At 37.0% G+C, this 21,448-nt stretch overlaps 1 protein-coding gene across 4 annotated transcripts; it reads right to left on the bottom strand.

Moving 5' to 3' along the window:
* Positions 1–4,520: 4,520 nt before the first annotated feature.
* Positions 4,521–16,513, bottom strand: LOC127552957 (transmembrane 4 L6 family member 4-like). Of its 4 annotated transcripts, none has more exons than XM_051983293.1 (6): positions 16,125–16,508; positions 13,703–14,272; positions 12,298–12,387; positions 11,030–11,166; positions 7,107–7,297; positions 4,521–4,728 (listed from the first exon to the last, which is right to left on the bottom strand). In XM_051983293.1, the coding sequence occupies exons 2-6, from the start codon at positions 13,871–13,873 to the stop codon at positions 4,688–4,690; spliced, it is 630 nt and encodes a 209-aa protein (XP_051839253.1). In that variant the 5' UTR covers positions 13,874–14,272; positions 16,125–16,508; the 3' UTR covers positions 4,521–4,687. The 4 variants fall into 4 exon arrangements, with proteins under 4 accessions (XP_051839253.1, XP_051839257.1, XP_051839255.1 ...); XM_051983297.1 differs by having other exon boundaries at positions 14,040–14,272; positions 16,125–16,506; XM_051983295.1 differs by lacking the exon at positions 16,125–16,508 and adding an exon at positions 15,772–15,958.
* Between the last annotated feature and the right edge of the window lie 4,935 nt (positions 16,514–21,448).

The following is a 21,448-nucleotide window of genomic DNA, read 5'->3' as shown; positions in this document are numbered from 1 at the left end:
CCTTGATTTATCTCTCAGCAAATATTAGCCCCTTTTATCTTTTCTATTGCAGAGGTGCCAAAGAGCCTCAAGCAAAATGCAGAACTACTGAGAATATCCTGAACCAGATTAAAATATAATTGGGAACTGTTTAATTTTTTAAAAATATGATGTTAATTTGGGATTTTCTACAGTATGCAGCCTGCAGGCATCTACTTCTATTTGAATTAAAAAGCACTGTCTGTATATACACCGGATCATCCCAACTAAATTGTAAATCCCTTGAGGACAGGGACTATGTCTTATATATTTTACTTTCTATCTGATCACCTAGCCCAGTGCTCTATACAGTTCCATAAAAATCTGTTATTGATGGTGATAAGTTACTCTTCCCCTCACTAGACAATGCTTGTTCAATTATCTGATGATTCTCCAGGTATTTCAAGTCCCACCTGTATGTCCAGTATGGAAGGAAAGCTCAGTAGTTTAAACTACTTAGGTCATCACCAGGTTAAGAGAAATGTCAATAATCCACTTGTGCTTTATTTTCTCAGGGGATATGAAAGACTAACCCCATGTTGTGTGGACAGCTCCCTATTCTGGTGTTAACCCTTTAATTTAGCTGTGTGACTTCACATAAATTGCCTTATCTCTCTTGGCTTCTCCTTCCTCAACTAAATATGCTTCTCTGTGATTTCTATCCATGACTTCAAATTCTATTTTCTTGGATCCAAGTGAATAAGAATATCCCTGTGGTGTTTTAAAGTTTGAAAGGTACTTTGCAGATTATTGACTCTAATCTGGGTTTCAGACAATGAATACCTGAATTCTGCTCAAACTGTCAAATACCTGATTATTATAATGAAGAGAAACTGTGCTAAGTGAAAAGGGCATTTGGTTTGGAGTTAAGGGTTTTCTTGGTAGAAAATTTCCTTTTCCAGTTATTTTACAGATGAGGAAACTGAGGCAAACAGGATTAAGTGATTTGCCTAGATCACACATCTAATAAGGTCTAAGGCTAGATTTGAACTCAAGAAGCCTAGTGTTCTATCCCTTATGCTACCTAACTGCCCCTGGAGTTAAGGGAACTAGGACCAAATACGGCTACTGCAACTGGTTATATATGCAACCTTGGGAAACAACTTCTCAGGGTTTATAGATTTATTTTTTATGATGCATGGATTGGACAAAATGATTTCTCTTTTAATTCAAAATTCTATGATCCAATGGATCAGAGTCAATAAACATTAAGTGCTTACTATGCTGAGGACTAGGAATACTTCCTGCCATCAAGGAGTTTACAATCTAACAGGAAAAGATAATACATAAAAAGGTAGAAAGGGTATAAGGAGGATACCTGATATAGCAGGGAGAGATGATCAGAAACTGGAATGAAAAGATGTGAGTTATGGAGTTGACTTCATCTTACAGGATGAGTTTTTGAAGATCATAAAGTTCAGGGATCTTGAGTCTTTAGCCTCTCTCAAACACATATGTGCTATTCAGCCTGTATTACTTAGTTCATTGAGCCCATTTTCTCATTAAGAAGGGAATTTTAAAATGCTTTGACATAACATATGCAAAGTGCTTTGGAAACTTTAATGCTCTGTAATGAATATGAGCTCTTACTGTTAATGAGATCAGACATGATCCTGGACTTGAGAATTGGAATGGTGATTTGACCAGAGTAGAATCTGACCTTGGATTTCAAGATCTCATTTTGTCTCCATATGTTTTCTGAACAAAATTAAGCATATTTATGGGGGGGAGGGGAGCAGGGCAGGAAGGCATATTTTATAGCTTCCAGTTTCAGAAATCATTTTGATTAAATGTTTTTCAGTTCACAGAATCTTTGAATCTAGAAGTCCTTTTGTACATCTTCCCGCCCTCAACTTTCATTTCAGACATCAAAAAACTAAAATATAGGCTCATTAAGAAGGTAGTCTATTCAATAAGAAGAATGAAATGGAGAATCCAGGGCAATTCTGGCACTAGCAATTCTAACACAAGGGGAAAATCTTTCAAAATGCACATAGAGGCAAGGAGCTTTTGAGACTGATTGATGAGGATGGAGAATTCAAAATACCAGAACTCATGCAAGGAGGAAAGTACCTTTTGAAAATATACAACCATGGAATTTGGGAGCACTGGAAATCATCATCTCATCAGCCATCTACTTTCATTCCTACCCTGCTAAAATTTCCACTATAATACACCCTAAAGGTGGTCAGCCTTTTTTTTAAAAATCTCCAATGAAGGAGAAACCTACCATCTCTCAAGACAGGCCATTACATTTTTGGATAGATGGAATGGTCAGCAAAATTCTCTGAATTAAGCCTCAGTTTTTTCTCTTTCTGATTTTTACACATTTATCCTGGTCCTGCCTTTTGAGGACAAACAAAACAAGTCTGACAAACACATTATGAAACTGCAGCTGGGAGATTGCTGCTAGCAGCCACACCAAGAACTCACTTAGGATTTGACTGCTGTTAAAGAGAAAAGCAACTTCCTCTTTTCAGTTTCCCATCAGAGGTGCTAATTTTTTTCTACCTGATACGGTATGAATTGTTAGTGCTCTGTAAATGTTGGCACTCTGGGGCAAATCTTCATTCACTCACTCCTAGTTACAGATCTATTAAGACACCCTGAGATAAATCCCTGCTTGGTCACTTAACTAGCTTCTTGACATAGAAGCCAAATCTACTAATTAATCTGGCCTTACTTTGTAAAATGACACGAGGGTCAATTACATGCCGAGATCTCTTAGGTCTAACATCTTGTGATTCATGAAGTAGAGACCATCACTCACTACTTGGAGGAACATCAAAATTTAGTCTTTGGTCTCCCAACCCAAGGCTTCCTTCAACAAAGCAGGATGTCCTCCATGAATTCTACATTAATTTTTTTGTTTCCCTATTATCTTTCCACACATAATACCTAGTCCATATCTCTAAGGCAAAGAGTTAAAAAATGTATTCTTCAAGAGACAATCTAATTATAAATATAATTATATAAAGCTGAAATGGCAAAATTACTTCACCAAAAGAGCTTCTTTTTGTACATATTATATTTCTTCCTTTAAGAGCTCAGGAAGCATTCCTGGGGAAAAGTGAAAGATATGTTATCAATTTTTTTTTAAATTTCTTTTTATTGCCTGAATGGAGAATTCAAGAGAAGAGTAAGGAAAGATAAGGTTTTCTTATTTGTATGAAAGAAAAATAGGGTAGAAAAGGAGATCTCTTCAAAAAAAATTTTTAGATACTAAGAACATTTCATGCAAACATGAGCATGATAAAAGACAAAAAGATAGGGACTTAACAAAAGTAGAAGAGATTAAGAAGAGATAGCAAAAATATATGGAAGAACTATTCAGCAAAAATCTTATCATTGATGTGGTCACTGACCTAGAGGTTCACAACCTGGAGAATGAAGTCAAGCGGACCTTAGGAAGCACTGCTAATAAGAGTAGTGGAGGTAGCAGAATTTCAATCAACCAAAAAACAAAAGAAGCAAACGTGGAACAGCTGGTTGGTTTAAGATTGGAATAGTAGTATAATAAGGCTGTAATTCACCTTATTTAACTTATATACAGAATACATCATGCAAAATGGCAGGCTGGATAAAGCAAAAATTGGAATTAAGATTGCTGGGAGAAATAATCTCTGATATGCAGATATCACTCTAGTGGCAAAAATGGAAAAAGAATTAAGGAGTCAGGGTGAAAGAAAAATGTGTAAAATCAGGCTTTCAAGCTTAACATAAAAAAGAAATAAACTAAGATCCTAGCAACTCTCAAACAGAGAGAAAAGAAATTGAAATAGTGTCAGATTTATATTAACCTCAAAGATCACTGCAGACAGCTATTGCTTCCATGAAATTAAGTAATTTTTTCCTTCACTGTGGCAAATCTGGACAGCATACGAAAAAGCAGAGATATCTTGCCAACAAAGGTCCATATAGTCAAAGTTACAGTTTTTTCCAGTAGCAGTGTATGACGATGAGAAACTAAGCAAAGCTGAGTACTACAGAGTTGATGTTTTTGAATTATGAGGCTAGAGAAGATTTTTGAGAGTCCTCTGAATGGCAAGGAAGTCAAATTAGTCAATACTTTAAAAGAAGTTAATTCAGAATATTTACTGACAGGATAATACTGAAGCTAAATCTTAAAATATTTTGGCCACAAAAGGAAAAGATAGGATTTAATGGAAAAGCCCCTGAAATTGGGAAAGACTGAAGGTAAAAGGAAAAGCAGATGGGAAAGGATGAAATGGATAGAGTATCATGGAAACTATGAATATGAACTTGAATAGACTTCAAGAAATAGTGGAGAATGGAAAGGGTTAGTGTGCTATGGACCATGGGATAATGAAAAGTCAGGCACAACTAAATTACTGAAAGACAAACCTCACCTCAGCTACGTTATATTGAAATTAAGAGAAAAGATCAGTAAAACTGAAAAGGCCCAACACAATGCAAAGAAAATAATGAGATCTCAAACTTCTGAGTAAAAGTATAAATGTGGAAAGTAGCCAGAGAGATGGTTTCATGTCTTGTTCTTGGACAATAGTTTATTGATCCTTTTTGAACATGTGATTTTTAACTTGAGTTGAAATCCAAAAAGGTTGTTGCATGGATGAGAAAGCAGCAGGATTTTCCAATGATGATGAAAAAGAAGTATTCTTAGATCTTCTGTGAGCATAGTAGAATGTTATGAAGAGTCCACCACAAGGTTTTGATTGGTCTGTGCCTCTAGAAGGAAGAAAAAAGTAGTATATTATATTGCTATTCAATCTTTTTATGTATTTACTCTTACCACCATACAAAATCAACTGCAAAATTGCTATATTTATTTACAAGTTTTATCATTCATTGAATTTAGCTGAAGTTTCAGTTTAAACTACTAAATAGTAATTATTAGGATGACCATTCCTTTTTTTGTCCACTTATACATGAACCAATGAATTGCTCATTTTGATTCTATTTCTTATCTTCTAGTGGTAGTGCATCATGTCTTAAGTCAGGAAGACTTAAATTCAAATATAGCCTAAGACACTTGTTAGCTGTGTGAATCTATGCAAATCACTTAACCTCTCTTTACTGTAAAATGGGTTTAATAACATCACCTGTTGTGAGATAATTGTAAATGTGCAGTGTCTGGTATAATAATGTCTCCTTTTTTTATCCCTAAAATATTTGAGCATCAAAAAATTGATTATTATCTACTATCTTTTGACTCAATCTATAGAGAACTCTTTATTTGTAAGCTCCCTCTGCAAATGCACATCAGTGATTCCTCTGCATCTGAATAGCCTTTACAAATTTTGGGAGGAGGGAAGGGAAGGGGAAGGGAGGTATTAGGAACTTAAGTGATTTATCCTTTGGTCACATAGCTAAGATGTCAGGAAAATCTTAAACTCATGTCTTCATGGCCTCACAGCAGGCTCGCTATCTGCTATATTACAATACTTCATAACAGGAATTAACTGGATTTCTTGAGCATCATGGTAGCAAGCCCTCTCCCCGTGGAACTGGTTGGAAGCAATAAACTGGTGATATCAAATAAATAAGACTAAATCTTAATACAGAACTTTTAGATTTCTTTAAAAAAAAATTCTCATTTTGATCTCAATGGTATTTTCAACCAGATTTGTGGTTGAGAGAAACTTGAAAGAAAAATCTAATTCAGTTCCCACCAAAGCATGGTACCAGGGTTCATACATACTGAATGTGTGAGCATTTCAAGGCTTGATAGTATGATTTTCTATCATCAAGTCACTTTCTGATAAAATTAATAAATGTTAAGGGAACACAGAAACTGATACAGTCCAATATTCTCATGCTTTCAAAAGGATCATTTCTAGCAAAAATCTTGTTGGGGATGAATATTTTCATTCTTCAAATTATATCACAATGAATTACTAAACTATCTAATCTAAACAATCAAAGAAAAAGTCAAAGTATCAATATGTACAAACCATTTCTTTCACATCTCTTTGTACTAAGAGACTACAAACTACAGTTTGGAGCTCCAAACTGTAAACTAAGTGGCTGCCCATTATTGGAGAAGGCCAAATTATGGCATATAACAAAGCTTCTTAACTTTGGGACATGTAACTCAATGTGATGGTCATGAAATTATGATTTATTATCAGTAAATGTTTGATTTGTATGCCTATTATATCTACCTATATACTTAGGGTCATTTAAAAATTTTTCAGTTGAAAAGGTGTCACAAGTGAAAAAAGTTTAAGAAGTGCTAAGGGTATTGTTGCTGCTGTTCAGTTATTTCAGTCATGTCCAACTCTTCATGACCCTATATTGGGGTTTTCTTGGCAAAGATACTGAAATGGTTTGCCATTTCTTTCTCCAGCTCATTTTACAGATGAGAAAACTGAGGTAAATAGGATTAAGTGACTTGCCCAGAATCACACACCTAGGAAATATTTGAGGCCAGATTTGTACTCATGAAGTCTTCCTCATTTCAAGTCCAATGCCATTGTTGTCTATCCTTTGTTTTTCAAGAGGACCATAACATCTGGGAAGTGATTCCATGCCATGTAAAGTGAATTGGATTTAAGTGAAGGTGGACTGTGCAAAGTCACCAGTCTCACTTTCTCCTCCAATCCAATGGCAAGATATAGATCAGGATGATTGGCAATGACCCTGTATACAGTGAGAGATTTTGGCCTTCTTAAGCTATTAACATCTCACTTTGAGGCAACACCCATTCATTGATTAAGGCTAGACTTAGAAACAAAATATCAATGAAAACAAAAAAGATCAATTTAAACTAATACTACTAACTTTGGAATCATTTACCCCATATACGTATTTAATCATATTTTGTACATATGACCACAAAGAGCTACATAAAGCGCTGAAATATTTGGTCAGCTTATTTTATCAAAAGTGCTTTTAATGCTGACCAAAGATTATAACTGGTTACATATTCTTACTCTATAAGTAAATTGGCGTCAATAAGACTGATTGAGCTTTGGGTCCTGGTCTAGTTCTATGCTAGGAAGATGCAAAAAGCTATTTTATTCTAGTGACCAACCAGTCCCACTCTTCTGAGTTTAATCAGAAGGTGGAAACATAATGTGAAAATGGCAAAATGATTCACTTACCCTTGTGTGACCATGGGCACTTTTCTGACTTAAAAAGTGTTCCTAAGAGAGCAAACATCAGCCCACAGGTGCATATTGCCAACTGAGCACTACTTACTAGCACCTGAACGATGCAAATAGTCAAGTGCCAGGGTATAATATGAGGGGGACTTATGCAGTCTTTCCAATAGTTCAAATCGACTAGATAGTTCCTAAGTGAGAAAGGAGAAAGTAACTGAGAAGACTAAATTGATTCGGTATCATTTTTATTGACTTATTTACAATTAAGTTTTTCCTGTTACTAAGTAATGGTTCTCTGCCTCTGAACTTAGTTCAGAAATTCAGCTGTATTGTAAAAATAAGTTTAAAAACCTAGTTTTGCTCATCACTGTTCTGATCTTTCTGAAAGAAATCTGTTATCCTTGGAGGATACAAGTGGGCACTAGAGAGGGTAATCCAGTATCTTTACACTACCAAGGAATCCTTCGAGGATGACTGATTTATTATCCAAAAAAGTTGGTTCCTTTATCTGTGACCTTGCAGGTAAACTCAAACAATGAAATGTTCTTACTCATGGGAAGGGAAGGAGGCTTTTGCTAGCCCCTCTTTCCCAATTTCCAATTAATCATATTGTTCTCCACACATAAGCTCCAAAAGCAGTCATGTCCTTACTGCCATGAGGCTACAAACCCAGTATGAAGTCCTGTTCTTTGTTGTGTATTCCCAAAAAAACTATAAAAGGGGAGTTCAGCTAGGTTCTTTAACTAGGAAGCAGACATAGATTCATTCTCTTGGCAGGCAACATTGCTGTTAATAAAATGTTGTCTTGCTCAGAAGGAATTTGTTTCAACATATCTTTACCAAATTTCATTTGTAATTTAATAATGTAATTTAGTAATGTAAAGTAAAGTAATTCATTCTTTTATTTATTCAGCATACATTTATTTTCAATTTTGTAGAAGAAATTATTCTGGCACTGAGAACACAGAGGTAAAAAGTGACATAGTTACTTCCTTTAAGAAGTTTATAGAATATTAGTATTGGATAAACATGAGTCTGAGACATAGAGAGGGAGGAATTCATCCTCAAAATGGAAGCAAACAACAGAATGGATTAGAAACCAAAACCAACAATATGTTAATTTACAAAAAGCATACTTGAAACTGAGAGACACACACAGAGTTAAAATAAGATGCTAGAGTAGAATCTATTAAACTTCAGTTGAAGTTAAAAAGGCAGGACAGCAATCTCAGACAAAGCAAAAGCAACAATGAAAGGATATGAACAGTTTTCAGATGAAGAAATTAAAGCCATTTCCAGGCATATGAAAAAATGCTCTAAATCACTATTGATAAGAGAAATGCAAATTAAAGACACTTCTGAGGTACTACTTTATACCTCTCAGTTTGGCTAAAATGACAGGAAAATATGATAAATGAATTGTTGAAGAGTTGTGAATTGGTTCAGCCATTCTGGAGACCACTTTGGAACAATTTCCAAAGATCTATAAAATTGTGCATACCCTTTAATCCAACAGTGTGTCACTGGTGGGTCTGTTTCCCAAAAAGATCACAAAAATAGGGAAAAGGACTCACGTGTGAAAAAAATGTTTGTGGCAGCCCTTTTTGTAGTTATAAGGAACTGGAAATTGAGTGGATGTCCATCAGTTGGGGGAAATGGCTGAATTAAGTTATAGTGTATGAAGATAATGGATTATGAGCCCCTTCAGAAACCATTATATTATACAAAAGAACATCACATTTTGGCACCTCACGTTGGGCGCCAAAATGTGTTCTTCTTCTTTTGTATAATATAATGGTTCTCTCTGGGAGCAGGTTTCTTGGGGAGGTTTTCTGGAGGCAGCCTTAATTTTGGTTCCTATTAATAATCACCCCAAATAGAGCCAGGAGTTAAAATTCAGTCCTTTATTGTAGCCTTCAGAGTCTTCAGCTTCAGCCCCTAGCTCCCTCCGAATGTCTCCAGCCATCACAAAGGTGGAATATGGAATGACACTGTCTCCGCCTCCGAGAGTAGGTTTCTGTCCCTGGCCCTAAGAGCTTCTTGCTTATATGTTGTACACTGAGTACACACCAATCATTATATCACTGGGAAATCATTATTTGTTATAGGATTAAATCAATTCTAAACTAGATTTAAACATTGTCTTCTCAATTCCACTTAGTACCTTGTTTCAAGTTCTGGCCCATAACATTTCCTTGTAGGATCAGATCAATCATACTGAACCATGCTAAATTAGATAATTATTGTCTCTATCAATTCTAATGACAACACTTTGTAAGGATTCCAACATTATTGTTATATAAGAAATGATGAGCAGGCTGATTTCAGAAAAGTCTGGAAAGACTGACATGAACTAATGCTGAGTGAAGTGAACAGAACCAAGAAAACATGATACATAGTAACTACAAGATTATGTGATGATCAACTGTGATAGACTTGACTCTTTTCAACAATGAGGTCACAAGAGACTTGTGATGGAAAGTACCATCTGCATCCAGAGAGTGAATTAGAGAGACTAAATGTGGATCAAAGCAGAGTATTATCATTTTTTTGTTGTTATTGTTAGTTTGCATGGTATTTTGCCTTCTTGTGTTTTTTCTCTTTTGACCTGATTTTTCTTTTGATCAGCATAACATATAAGAAAATATGTTTAGAAGAACTGCACATGTTTAACCTATATTGTATTGCTTATCATCTTGGGGAAGGGGAGAGGGAAGGACAAAAATTTGGAACACAATATTTTGCAAAAGTGAATTTTGAAAACTAATTTTTACATTTATTTGGAAAAATAAAATACTATTGAAATAATAAAGAAATAATATCAAAAAAGCAAAAGCAAAAATGGAGCTAATTAGAATAGATAAACAATGAAACTTGTTATATTAAAAGATATTGTAGACAAAGTAATATCTATACTAAACATATATGCATCAAATGATATAGCACCCCTATTCTTAAAGAGTTAAATGACTTGCAGGAGATCGTAAAAGTGTATTAGTAGAATACTCCAACTTTCCTGTCTCAGAGCTAAATGAATATAAGAAAATAAATAAGAAATTAAGAAGATGAATAGAATTTAAGAAAAGTGAGACATGCTACACTTCTAGAGAAAATTGGATGAGAATAAATAGGAAAATGTCTTTTTCTCTTCATGCATGGTACTTTCACAAAACCTGGCATGTGTTAAGGCATAAAAGCCTACAATCAAATGCAGAAATATTATGCATCATTTTCAGATCATTATGCAATAAAAATTACTTTCAATAAATAACCATGGAAACATTTAAAAACAATTTGAAATTATTAATCTAATTAATTACATTAATCTAATTACTAATTAGTCTAATACTAATGAATGGGTCAAAGACTGAATCATAGAAACAATAATTTCATTAAAGACAACAAATGAAACAACATTCCAAAATTTCTGGGATATAACCAAAGAAGTATTTAGGAAACCTTTTGTATCCCTAAACACATCAATAATACAAAGAATAAATCAATGAATTGGGCATACAACTAAAATTTAAAAAGGAACTAATTAAAAACCTCCTTTTACACACCAAATTGGAAATCCTGAAAATCAAAGGAGATTAATAAATAAGAAAAAAAATTGAATAAAAATAAAACTAAGAGCTGGTTTTACAGTTTAAAAAATAAAATAGATGAATCATTTTACAAATGAGAAAATTGAAAAAAAAAAAAAAAAACAGTGCAAAGTAACTTGCCCAGAATCACACAGCTAGCAAATATCTGAGGCTGGATTTGAACACTAACTGTGGGATTCCAAGCAACTCATTTGAACCTTGTTTACATTGATTTCCTTATCTCTATGGGGAGAAAAAGCAGAAATTGCCCAGTACAATGCCCCCCAAAATAGTCCTTGTATTAAGAGTGCATATATAAATATTGCCTGTCCTTACCCTTTATGGAAGGGATATTCCCATTTGTCACCTCCTACAAAACATTTGGGACCCTTATAAATAGCAAACAATGCCACAAATAATCCATATGATGATCCTAGGATTCCAACACAAGAAAATAATGCAGCATTCCCACTCTGAAAAAGGAAGAAAAATAAATTATTCTTCACCCCTTTGAGAATAACTTCACAAAAATCATTGGCAGGTAAAGGTCTATTCTGATAAAATCGATGATCCCAGTGATTTTCATGTGAGTGATTAGTTTACTTTAAGGTTTGCAAGATGCTTTCCTCCCAGCAACCACATGAAGTCAATAGTGTAAATAGTTTTTGAGTCATTTTAGTCATATCCAACTCTTCATGACCCCATTTGTGGTTTTCTTGGCAAAGATACTGAAGTGCTTAGCCATTTCCTTTTCCAACTCATTTTACAGATGAGGAAACTGAGGCACAGAGCGTTAAGTGACTAGTTCAAGGTCATACAACTAGTAAGTATCTAAGGTTAGATTTGAACTTGGGAGATGAGTCTTCCTGATTCCAACCTAGCTGTCTATCTAATTGTGCCACCCTAAGGAAAATATTACTATCTCCATTTTACAGGTAGAAATTGAGTCTCAGAAATTATATATTCTGCATTATCTCTACAAGCATCAATTTTCTCATCTATAAAATGAACATAATATTACCAGTCCCACTACCTACTCAGAATTGAGGGGGCTTTTTTATTTTTGTTGGTGAGACAATTGGAGTGACCTGCTTAGGATCACACAGCTAGTAAGTATTAAGTGTCTGAAGCCACATTTGAATTCGGATCCTCCTGATTTCAAAGCCAGTATTCTCTCCACTGAATCATCCAGCTACCCTTACTTCCCAGAACTGCTGTCAGGCATAAGTGATCGAATATCCAAAAAGTGCTTTGAAAACTTCCATGTTTTTATATAGACACACACACACACACACACACACACACACACACACACACACACATATATATATATGTATGTATATAAGTTATATGCCAATGCTAACAACTTATCATGTGAAAAAGCTTCAGGAGTTAATTTTTTTTTTGGGGGGGGGGTCACTGGCTTCCAAAGGTGTCTCCTTTTCCTCTTCCTTTCCACATCCCCCAGGCTGCCTTCTTAATTCAACTGGTCCAATTCCAACAAGAGTATAAACCTCCAAAGTGAGAATCTGGGATTATTTTGCTGATCTGCCTTAGGCCAGTGACACTTCTGAGTGTTGTCAGTTCTTTCCTTATTCACTTACTGAAAGTGACTTCACACAAAGTATATTGATAACACATCCATAGCAGTCAAGTTTTTTCATCCTTAAGTATAGAGTAGCAGGGAAAAATATCTGTTAAGAGAAGGAAGAAGGAACAAATAGTGAGTTTAGGCAATGGTGGAAGAGTTCTAGAGTCCTCCAAACTGACAGCAATCTCTGTAAACGGACTACTTTCTAGTGAGGTTGGAAGTACAGAACAGATGGACATAAAGAACATTGGCAGGTGAAATGTCATGGGCGGTATGCTTTCTTTTGATCTTGAAATGGTCATTGAATCTGATTAAACACTTGTTCTTGTGCATCAAGATAACTGTATAAATATGTATACATATATTGGATTTAACATATATTTTCACATATTTAGCATGTATTGGATTACCTGTCATCTAGGGGAGGGGGTGGGGGGAACAGAATGTTTTGCAAGATTTAATGTTGAAAAATTACCCGTGCAAATGTTTTGTAAATAAAAGCTTTAATTAAAAAAATTATAATGAAGTTATCTGCTATTAGCTATTATTATTGGAATTATTTACACCTGGATAGCACAGTCCGTGCCTAGGACAAATGACACTCGTGTCAACTTTTTAATCTGGGGCCAACTGAGAAGGCTTCCAACCCAGTTAATGGTAGAAAGGACACAGGCCATTTGATAGCTCTTTCTCCAATTCTTTTAGCTAATGAGGTGCTAAACTCACTCATATCTGTTGCTGAAAGACAAGAGTGTTTAAACTTGGTACTTTGGGAAAAGCTTCCATTCCCTTCCTATTTATAGTTTTGGATATAACTGATAGAGCATTTTTTCAGAAGGGATACATACTATGTGAGTATATGATTTCTTTGGTGCTTTTATGGGGGGGAAATAGCATCGTCTGTAATCAGAATATTGGGAAACAGCTAACAGCCCATTTGGCCAAAGTGGTAAATAAGCAAGAGATTTTACTTGAATGATTTAGGAAGCCAGAGAGCACTTTGTTTATATTAAATCCTTATAAAGAACACAAAAAGACAATAAAGTCACCAGCATTTTAGTGGCAGTCAGGCAGTTAGTCAACAAGCATTGATTTATTAAGCACTTATTATACACCAAGTACTGAGCTCTTAGAGACACACACAAAAAAGCAAAAATACAGTGTTTGACCACTCAAGAAGCTCATAGTCATAAGGAAGTGACAACTCCTACAAGGTAAAAACAGTGTAAATGAGTAAAGGCATCAGCAGAGAGCCAGACTCAGGAAGCAGGAAGTAAACATATCCTCAAATCAACTCACAGCCCCCAAGTGTCTAAGTACTGATGAAAACGAAAGGGCAGGAGCCAGTCCAATGCTTCTGAAAGGGGAAAAATGAACCATGAGTTGGTCACGTTGGAATTTTTGATTCATTTACTCACCATGACCCCACTTCCCAAAAGTCCTCCAAACCTCCAGGCCTCATTAGGTATTTTGTCAATTGATACTCGTTGCATTGCAGGGAAGAAGAGGAGAATATTAAGTATCATACTTAAGATAGCCATATGCAGGAGCGTCGCCCCCAGGCAATGAGTACAGTTTGTAGAACACATCGTACTGAATGATAGACAGATGCCTCTTAGCTAGCAAAAAAGCAGCCTCCATAGACCAGCCCCTTGACTTGACAGGGCTAGGCCAGAGCTTGTGAATGGGTTCCTTTTCTAATGCAGTCCTGAGGGCTGGGGAAAATGGAGACGAGATTCTAAAGGGTCTGCAAACCTTGCCCTGGAGATGCTGCCACTTCTCGGACACAGGAAAGGTTCCCCACAGCATTCATAGACTCTTCGTTGCCCTGGAATGCCCATATAGTTGATTACTTACTGAGTGGTCACTTGACCACTGAAACTAGTAGCTTCTTTTATTATTCGGGCAATAATTGTGCCTCTGGAACTGAAGAATGCAGCTGGAAAAAACATGACTTTGGATCTGCCTTTGGTTCAAGTATTTGTCCACTGTGGAGAAAAAAAAAAAACAGCACACACACCAAAAACAAACAAACAAACAAACAAAAAAAAAAAAAAAAAAAAAAAAAAGGAAAGGCATGATCGGGTGGCTAGAATTCAACCAGACAATCTCTATAGATAACAATTCCCTGTACTACAAAAACTGCTGAGAATTCAGCAGTTAAATACAACAGAACTGGACCATTAGTACAGAGAGAAAAAAACCTGTCATCCACAACTATTTGGGCTTGACTATGCTCCCTAAAAATCTGCAACCAGTGTTTTAGTAGGTATCATCTTAATGAATATTTGTAATATCCAAACCACATGACATGAAAAACTTTCAAAATATAGAGACCATGAAAGCAGAAAGAAGCACCTTGTCTATCTTTCTTTTTTAAAATTTTGCCTTGTGATTTTGATTGTTGATTAAATTATAAAATGGGCATGAGTACCCCCAGTTCTTTGGATACCAAAGGAAAGCCCATGAGGGGACAATGAGAAATTAGGTGGCAATCACACTTAAACACAAAAGATATAGGAGCAAGCAGTCCATAAAGGCAGTTGTGGAAAAGTGATACAGAGGCACAGAGGGATGAGTAAGTAACATGGGGGAAGAAAATGGGGATGGGGAATGACAAATTCATAACTTTGCATTAGAGCTGAAAGCATTCAGCAGTATGGATCCAATAAAGAGGGAAGAGGGCTCAAGAGACAGAGCTTTGAAGTCTAGAGCCTTGGAGGTCTGGATTTTGTCTGGACCAGAAATCTTGAGAGCAATGTCTGACAAGACATCCCCTGATTCAGCCACATAATTGGGATATGAATTTGGGATAATGTATAATACAGTTTATGTAAGTGATGCTCCTTTTAGCTTTAGAATGGTATATAAAGATGGAAGGATCAAGTAAGGTTTGTTTGAGGATGAGGAAGATATGGATACTTTTGTAGACAATAGACAGGGAAAGATTAAAAATAAATGAAAAAGTGGAAATGATAGAGAGGGTAGTTTATTGGAGGAGCTAGGATGGAAGGGGGGGAGGGAGCAAGGAAGGAAGGAAGGGAGGAAGGAAGGAAGGGAGGAAGGGAGGGAGAGAAGGAGGGAAGGAAGGCCTACTTCCCAGCGTTGTGATGAGGATGAAATAAAATCTTTTCGTGCAGCACGGGCATTTAATACTCGTCCCTTTTCTCTCTCCCCTCCCACCCTGTTGCTCCCCGCACAAAGCAGACACTTAACTGTCGGGCTGGATGGTACCTCAGGCGGAGTCCCAGAATGTGCGGGAGACTTGGGCGTTCCTTTCTGGGAGTCCCCAGAAGGAAAGCTCCCCCGCCTCCCAAGCGCCAGCTGCGGGGAGAAGTCTCAGTTACAAAGAAGGGGACACCTGCTTCTGAGGAAGAGTCGCGGCTTGAGAAACCCGAGAAAGAAACCGCGCTTTTTGCCCCAAATTTTGTCGTTGTTGTTATTTACAAATCCAAGCCTCGATATCGCCCAGGCGGGAGCGCACTACCTTTATCCGAAGGGTTCCCGTTCTCTCTGGGTGCTCGCCAGCGGACGAGGCGGGGGTCCTGCCCCCGGCTCCAGCAAGCGGAGTTTGCAGACTTTGCTAAATGCATCTCACTCTGAAGCGGTTCGCTCCCTTTATAACCCCGCGATCTTGGGCGCTCAGAAACCCCAGTCCACCAGTCGCTGTAGCCACAAGCACCGTGTGCCGCAGCTGCCAGTCCGTTTGGAGGTGGCCCCGCTTGGGGAGAAGGGCAGAACGCTCACTCCCAGGAGCCTCCCGCAAGAACCCTCCGCCCTGTTACCAGCCCCGCCCCGTCCCTTACACGCACAGATTACAAGGTGTTACTTTCTACTTACCTCCGTTTGTGCTGTCTCCTCGGAACCGGGGTGCAGTGTCTTTGCCCGCACAGAGTGACAACCAAGAAGCCAGATCAAGGGGCCTTGGCAGCAGTTATGGGGCCTGCCTCACTGAACTGGGCTCGCGGGGATACGGGATGGGAAAAACAAACGGCTGGTGAATCGGCGGGAGACCCGCGGTTGGACTGACAGGGTAACTGGAACTTCCCGGAGGGCTGGCGCCAGCCCATGAAAATGGGATCAGGGTAGCTAAATAGAACTAGAGAAGACCGAGAAAAGGGGATCTTCCTCCCTTAAAGCGTAGTTCAAGCTGTCACCTTCGAGAAGCCGGTCCAAGCCCAGCCCCTTCCGATGCTAACGGGATTCAGTTGAATCTTTAATTTCCAAGATAAACTCACTGAGGGTTGGTTGGTTGATTGGTGTCCTTCGTTCTAGAAGGGCACCAAAATGACAGCACTGTGTTGGGTTAAGTTAGTGTGGCTAATCAGACTAATAACTGAGGACAGAAACATGTTTTACCCTTCCATTTATTCCTATGCCTCAGCTCAGCGCCTTGCTGAGTACTTCATGATTGATTTCTGAGAACTGAAGAGGGGATTCGGGGGAGGACTGCAACATTTGAAATTGAGAAAAGAGAGAGAGAGAGAGAGAGAGAGAGAGAGAGAGAGAGAGAGAGAGAGAGAGACAAAGACAGAGACAGAGAGACACAGAGAGAGAGACAGACAAACAGACAAAGAGACAGAGACAAGGAATCCTTGAGATGAAAAATTGTTGATGAGACTATTGTAGGACTTCAAAACTTGCAGGAATTATTGGATTCCCAGCCCATGAACTAATGGACAATAGATTCCTTTTGGACTATTTCTAGGATTTATGGACATGTATAATTCCTCATGTTGATTCATGTTGTTAAATCACTACTAGTCCGAGTTATGTCACTATGTGCTTATGAGAGAGAGAGAGAGAGAGAGAGAGAGAGAGAGAGAGAGAGAGAGAATAAGGAAGTGAGTGAACGGGGATTATAGTGAAGTGGATGGAGATTGGGGAAGAGCCTCAAGCCTTTGAACACAAACCAGAGAGAGATTTACTTGAACGTCAAATAACTTATTAAATTGAATTGATCCAATGCAATCCCAATAGACTTCGGACAGAAAACACCATCTGCATTCAGAAAAGGAACTAAGGAAACTGAATGGAAAGCAACACATGCTATGTTCACTTCTTTTTTTCTGGTTTTTTTCCTCTCTCATGGTTTTTCCCTTTTGCTCTGATTTTTCTCTCCCATCATGATTCATAAAGCAATGTGTATTAAAAGTAAATTTAAATTTAGGGCAGCTAGTTGGTGCAGTGGATAGAGCATCAGCCTTGAAATCAGGAATACCTGAGCTCAAATCTGGCCTCTAACACTTTCTGGCTGTATGACCCTGGACAACTTACTTAAATCCAATTGCCTCAGAAAAAAAAATAAAATAAAATTTAAAAAAGCAAACTGAATTGAAACTTGCCTCACAAAGTATATATTGAGTCTTGAAGCTCAGGAGCCAGTAAGAGGCATTTAAGTTTGTATTGTTCCTGATATATGAGCATATTTTGTGGAAAGCAATATGTATTTGTGCAGCAAATGACCATCAAAGGTTTGAAATGTTACAGGAATGTTATCATAAAAGTAATATTAGTGGCCAGAGGGGCAAATCTGGGATCTCATGGCTTCTGAGTTTGTCTAATGATGTAGATGGCAACAACCTCTCAGCACCTGCCAATCCATTGTGATTCTTCTCCACCTTTTCCTAAAATGCACCTATCTGGAGCTCTTTCGACATTTTGAAGGTCTTCCTTGATTTGATAACTATGAATTAAGTTTTGTATTAGGGTCTTTCAGAATTGTAGTTGTGTGCATGCATACTGCCCCACCTAGACTCTGGGAGGCATAGTGTATAGAGTGCTGGCTTGGAGTGGGAAGACTTGAGTTTTAAGTTCTGTTTCTGATTGGATGTATCTGGGTAAGTTACTATTTCTTCCAGGCTCAGTTTCTTCATATATAAAATGAAGATTATAAAACAGAATTGTGCTTAGAATCAGATTAATTTGTGGAAAGAATTTTGCAAATCTTAGCATCAATCAACAACCATGAAGTGTTTACAATGTAGCAGGGTGAGGATAAAAAGGGGGGAAAACTGCCCTTTAAGCTCAAGAAACTCCTATTCTGATTGGACAAACAGTATGAGTTATGTCTGAGCAGGATAGATACACTATATATGGGAGAGAATCTCAGAGGGTTGGTACTTGGGTTGGAGGAAGAAAAGAAAAGAAGGAAAGGCTTCTTGAAAGTGGTGAGTTTTAAGCTAAATCTGGAAGGGATTGATCATATGCAAAGGAATAAGAATCAAATGTTGGTTCTATTGCTCATTATCCCAGATTAATCACTGACTGATGATTGAGAAGACAAGTTGTAGTGAGGTTGGAGGACTGGGCAAGCAATGAGCACAAAGGTAGAGCTGTGTGCTAAATAAGCAGAAATTGATGGGTTCTGGCCCTGGAATGGGGTCTTGGATTCAACCCCATTGTTGGTTTAAGGTCTGCACCTAATAAGGAAGGGACCTCAGGATAAGGGCTATTTTATGAGGCTGGAGCTAGCAACAGTCTACTGGAGTTCCAACCAAGAGCCAGAGTCACAATTCTGTTACCTCGCCTCAGACTGGGATCAGAAATTTGCAAAGCTGATTGGAGGACAGCTATTAGACTTTGTACTAGATCAGACTGCCTGGACACACTTGAGCTTGCAGGTTCCTGGCCTGAACAGCTCCTGAAATCCTTGAATGTCGCATGTCCAAAGAAAACAAGGACTTAAGAACATAAGAGCAAGCAAAGCCTAGAACTTCACACATTAAAGTTCAAATCCTGTGTATATGTAACCTTTTCATCATTGAATACCATAGGGCATGTACCTACTTTGTGGCCTATGGGTCAAATGGCAAGGACTTTTTAGTCACTTTCTTAGCAACATTTCAAATTGTTTTTGAGAATACTTTATAATATCTATAATGTTAATAGCATTATCTAACATCATGTATAGTATACTTTATAAATGTACTTATCTCTCCAAAATCCCTCTTAAGATCAATCTTACCATCTTTTGTCATCTTGCCCAATTTGCCAGTTGAGGTGAAACTTCCCAGTAATTTTGATTTGGATCACTTTACAGTTCTATTTAATAGTTTCCAGTAGTTTCCAATTTGAGAAATGTTGAGTGCTCATGCCTCTTAAATCACCTGTTAAGAAATAGCTTTTGGTCTTAAGTATTTTGTTGGTTCATTTTTTTTTTTTGGATATAAAACCCATACCAGATAATCACTGCAAAGATTTCTTCCTAGTTGATTGCTTCTGTATCTTAATTGCACTGATTTTGTTTGTGCAAAAATTTTTAAGGATGTTTCTTATGTTTGTTTCCCATTACCAATATATGAAGAATATCAATCTGTAAGTAAATTTAGCAGCAATCTGTAAATTGCATTGGTAAGGGCCAACCACAAACACTAAATATTCTTCCAGGTATTTGAATTATTCCTTAAAGGATAATTTCCAATTGTTTCTATTTATAAAGGTCATTTGCCCTGGTAAATTGAGTTCGATATTTTACTTTGAATTATTTTGAGTTCTTATTTTTTCCAGATTTTATCAAATATTTGTAGATTTTGTGACCTACTGCCTTAGTGAAACTATCATAAATTTGATTTTCTAGAATGTTTCAACAAATAATTCTATTGCAATTTTTGACCTACATTTATATCATTGATTCTATTGTCTTATTGCTATCAGCATTTCTAGGACTATGTCAAATAATAAAAGGGAAAGAGAAAATCATTATTTTTACATTTATTGGAGGAAAAGTTTTCAAACTGACTATAATCTTAGCTTTTATTTTTAGATACTTTAGTCATTCTGCTCTGTATAAAAGAGTTGTGGGGGTTTTGGTTTTTTTCCTTATTTTTTAAATTTTATTTTTAATATACATTGCTTTATGAATCACATTGGGAAGGAAAAATAAGGGATAAACCATAGAAGACAGAAAAGTGAACATAGCATGTGTTGATTTATATTCAATCTCCATGGTTCTTTTTCTGGATTCAGATGACATTTTCTATCCAAAGTCTATTGGGATTGCCTTGGATCGCTGAACCACTGAGATGAACCAAGTCTTTCATAGTTGATCATCATAAATTCTTGCTGTTATTGTGTGTTCAATGTCTTCCTGATTCTGCTTGTTTTGCTCAGCATCAGATTTGTGTAAATTTTTCTAGGTTCTCCTAACATCAGCTTATTTTAATAGAATAATATTCCAGAGTGTTGTGTTTTGTTAAAGATTGCTTTCTGTTTCTATTTACATAATTATGTGGTTTAAAGCTTCTATTTTTAATAAATTATCTGTTTTCCTAATATGGAGCCATCCACCCAACCAACATGTGCACGTGTGTATATGTGTGTGTGTGTGTGTGTGTGTGTGTGTGTGTGTGTGTGGTCTTGGATTCAACCCCATTGTTGGTTTAAGGTCTGTACCTAATAAGGAAAGGACCTCAAGATAAGGGCTATTTTATGAGGCTGGAGCTAGCAACAGTCTACTGGAGTTCCAACCAAGGGCCAGAGTCACAATTCTGTTACCTCGCCTCAGACTGGGATCAGAAATTTGCAAAGCTGATTGGAGGGCAGCTATTAGACTCTGTCCTAGATCAGACTGCCTGGACACACTTGAGCTTGCAGGTTCCTGGCCTGAACAGCTCCTGAAATCCTTGAATGTCGCATGTCCAAAGAAAACAAGGACTTAAGAACATAAGAGCAAGCAAAGCCTAGAACTTCACACATTAAAGTTCAAATCCTGTTCATATCCTTTGACCATTTATCAATTGAGTGACTTGTATCTTTATAAATTTCTCAGTTCCCTATATAATAAGAAATGAAGATTTTATCAGAGAAATTTGCTGTAATCTTCCCCTTTCCTGTTTTTAATTTTGGCTGCATTTATTTTGTTTGTGCAAAACCCTTTTAATTTCACATCACCAGAATTATCCATTTAATAATAATAATTATTAATAATAATAGCGACATAACCAAGAATAGAATTCAGGTCTTTGGCTTCTCAGCTTACACAGCTTTAAGTTCATTGGACAGATCACAAACTTATGAAGACTCAAGTTCAAATTTATGACCCTGAGCAAGTCAGTCAATCTCTGTTTGCCTCAATTTGTAATTGTAAAATGAGGATCATAAAAGCATTTAATTCCTAGGGTTGTTTTGAGGATCAAATGGAGTAATATTTGTGGAAAGAGCTT

The sequence above is a fragment of the Antechinus flavipes genome, chromosome 3 (assembly GCF_016432865.1).
Source record: "Antechinus flavipes isolate AdamAnt ecotype Samford, QLD, Australia chromosome 3, AdamAnt_v2, whole genome shotgun sequence".
Classification (NCBI taxonomy): Eukaryota; Metazoa; Chordata; class Mammalia; order Dasyuromorphia; family Dasyuridae; genus Antechinus; species Antechinus flavipes.
The sequence above is the reverse complement of the archived record's forward strand: the minus strand, read 5'-3'. Positions and strand labels throughout refer to the sequence as shown.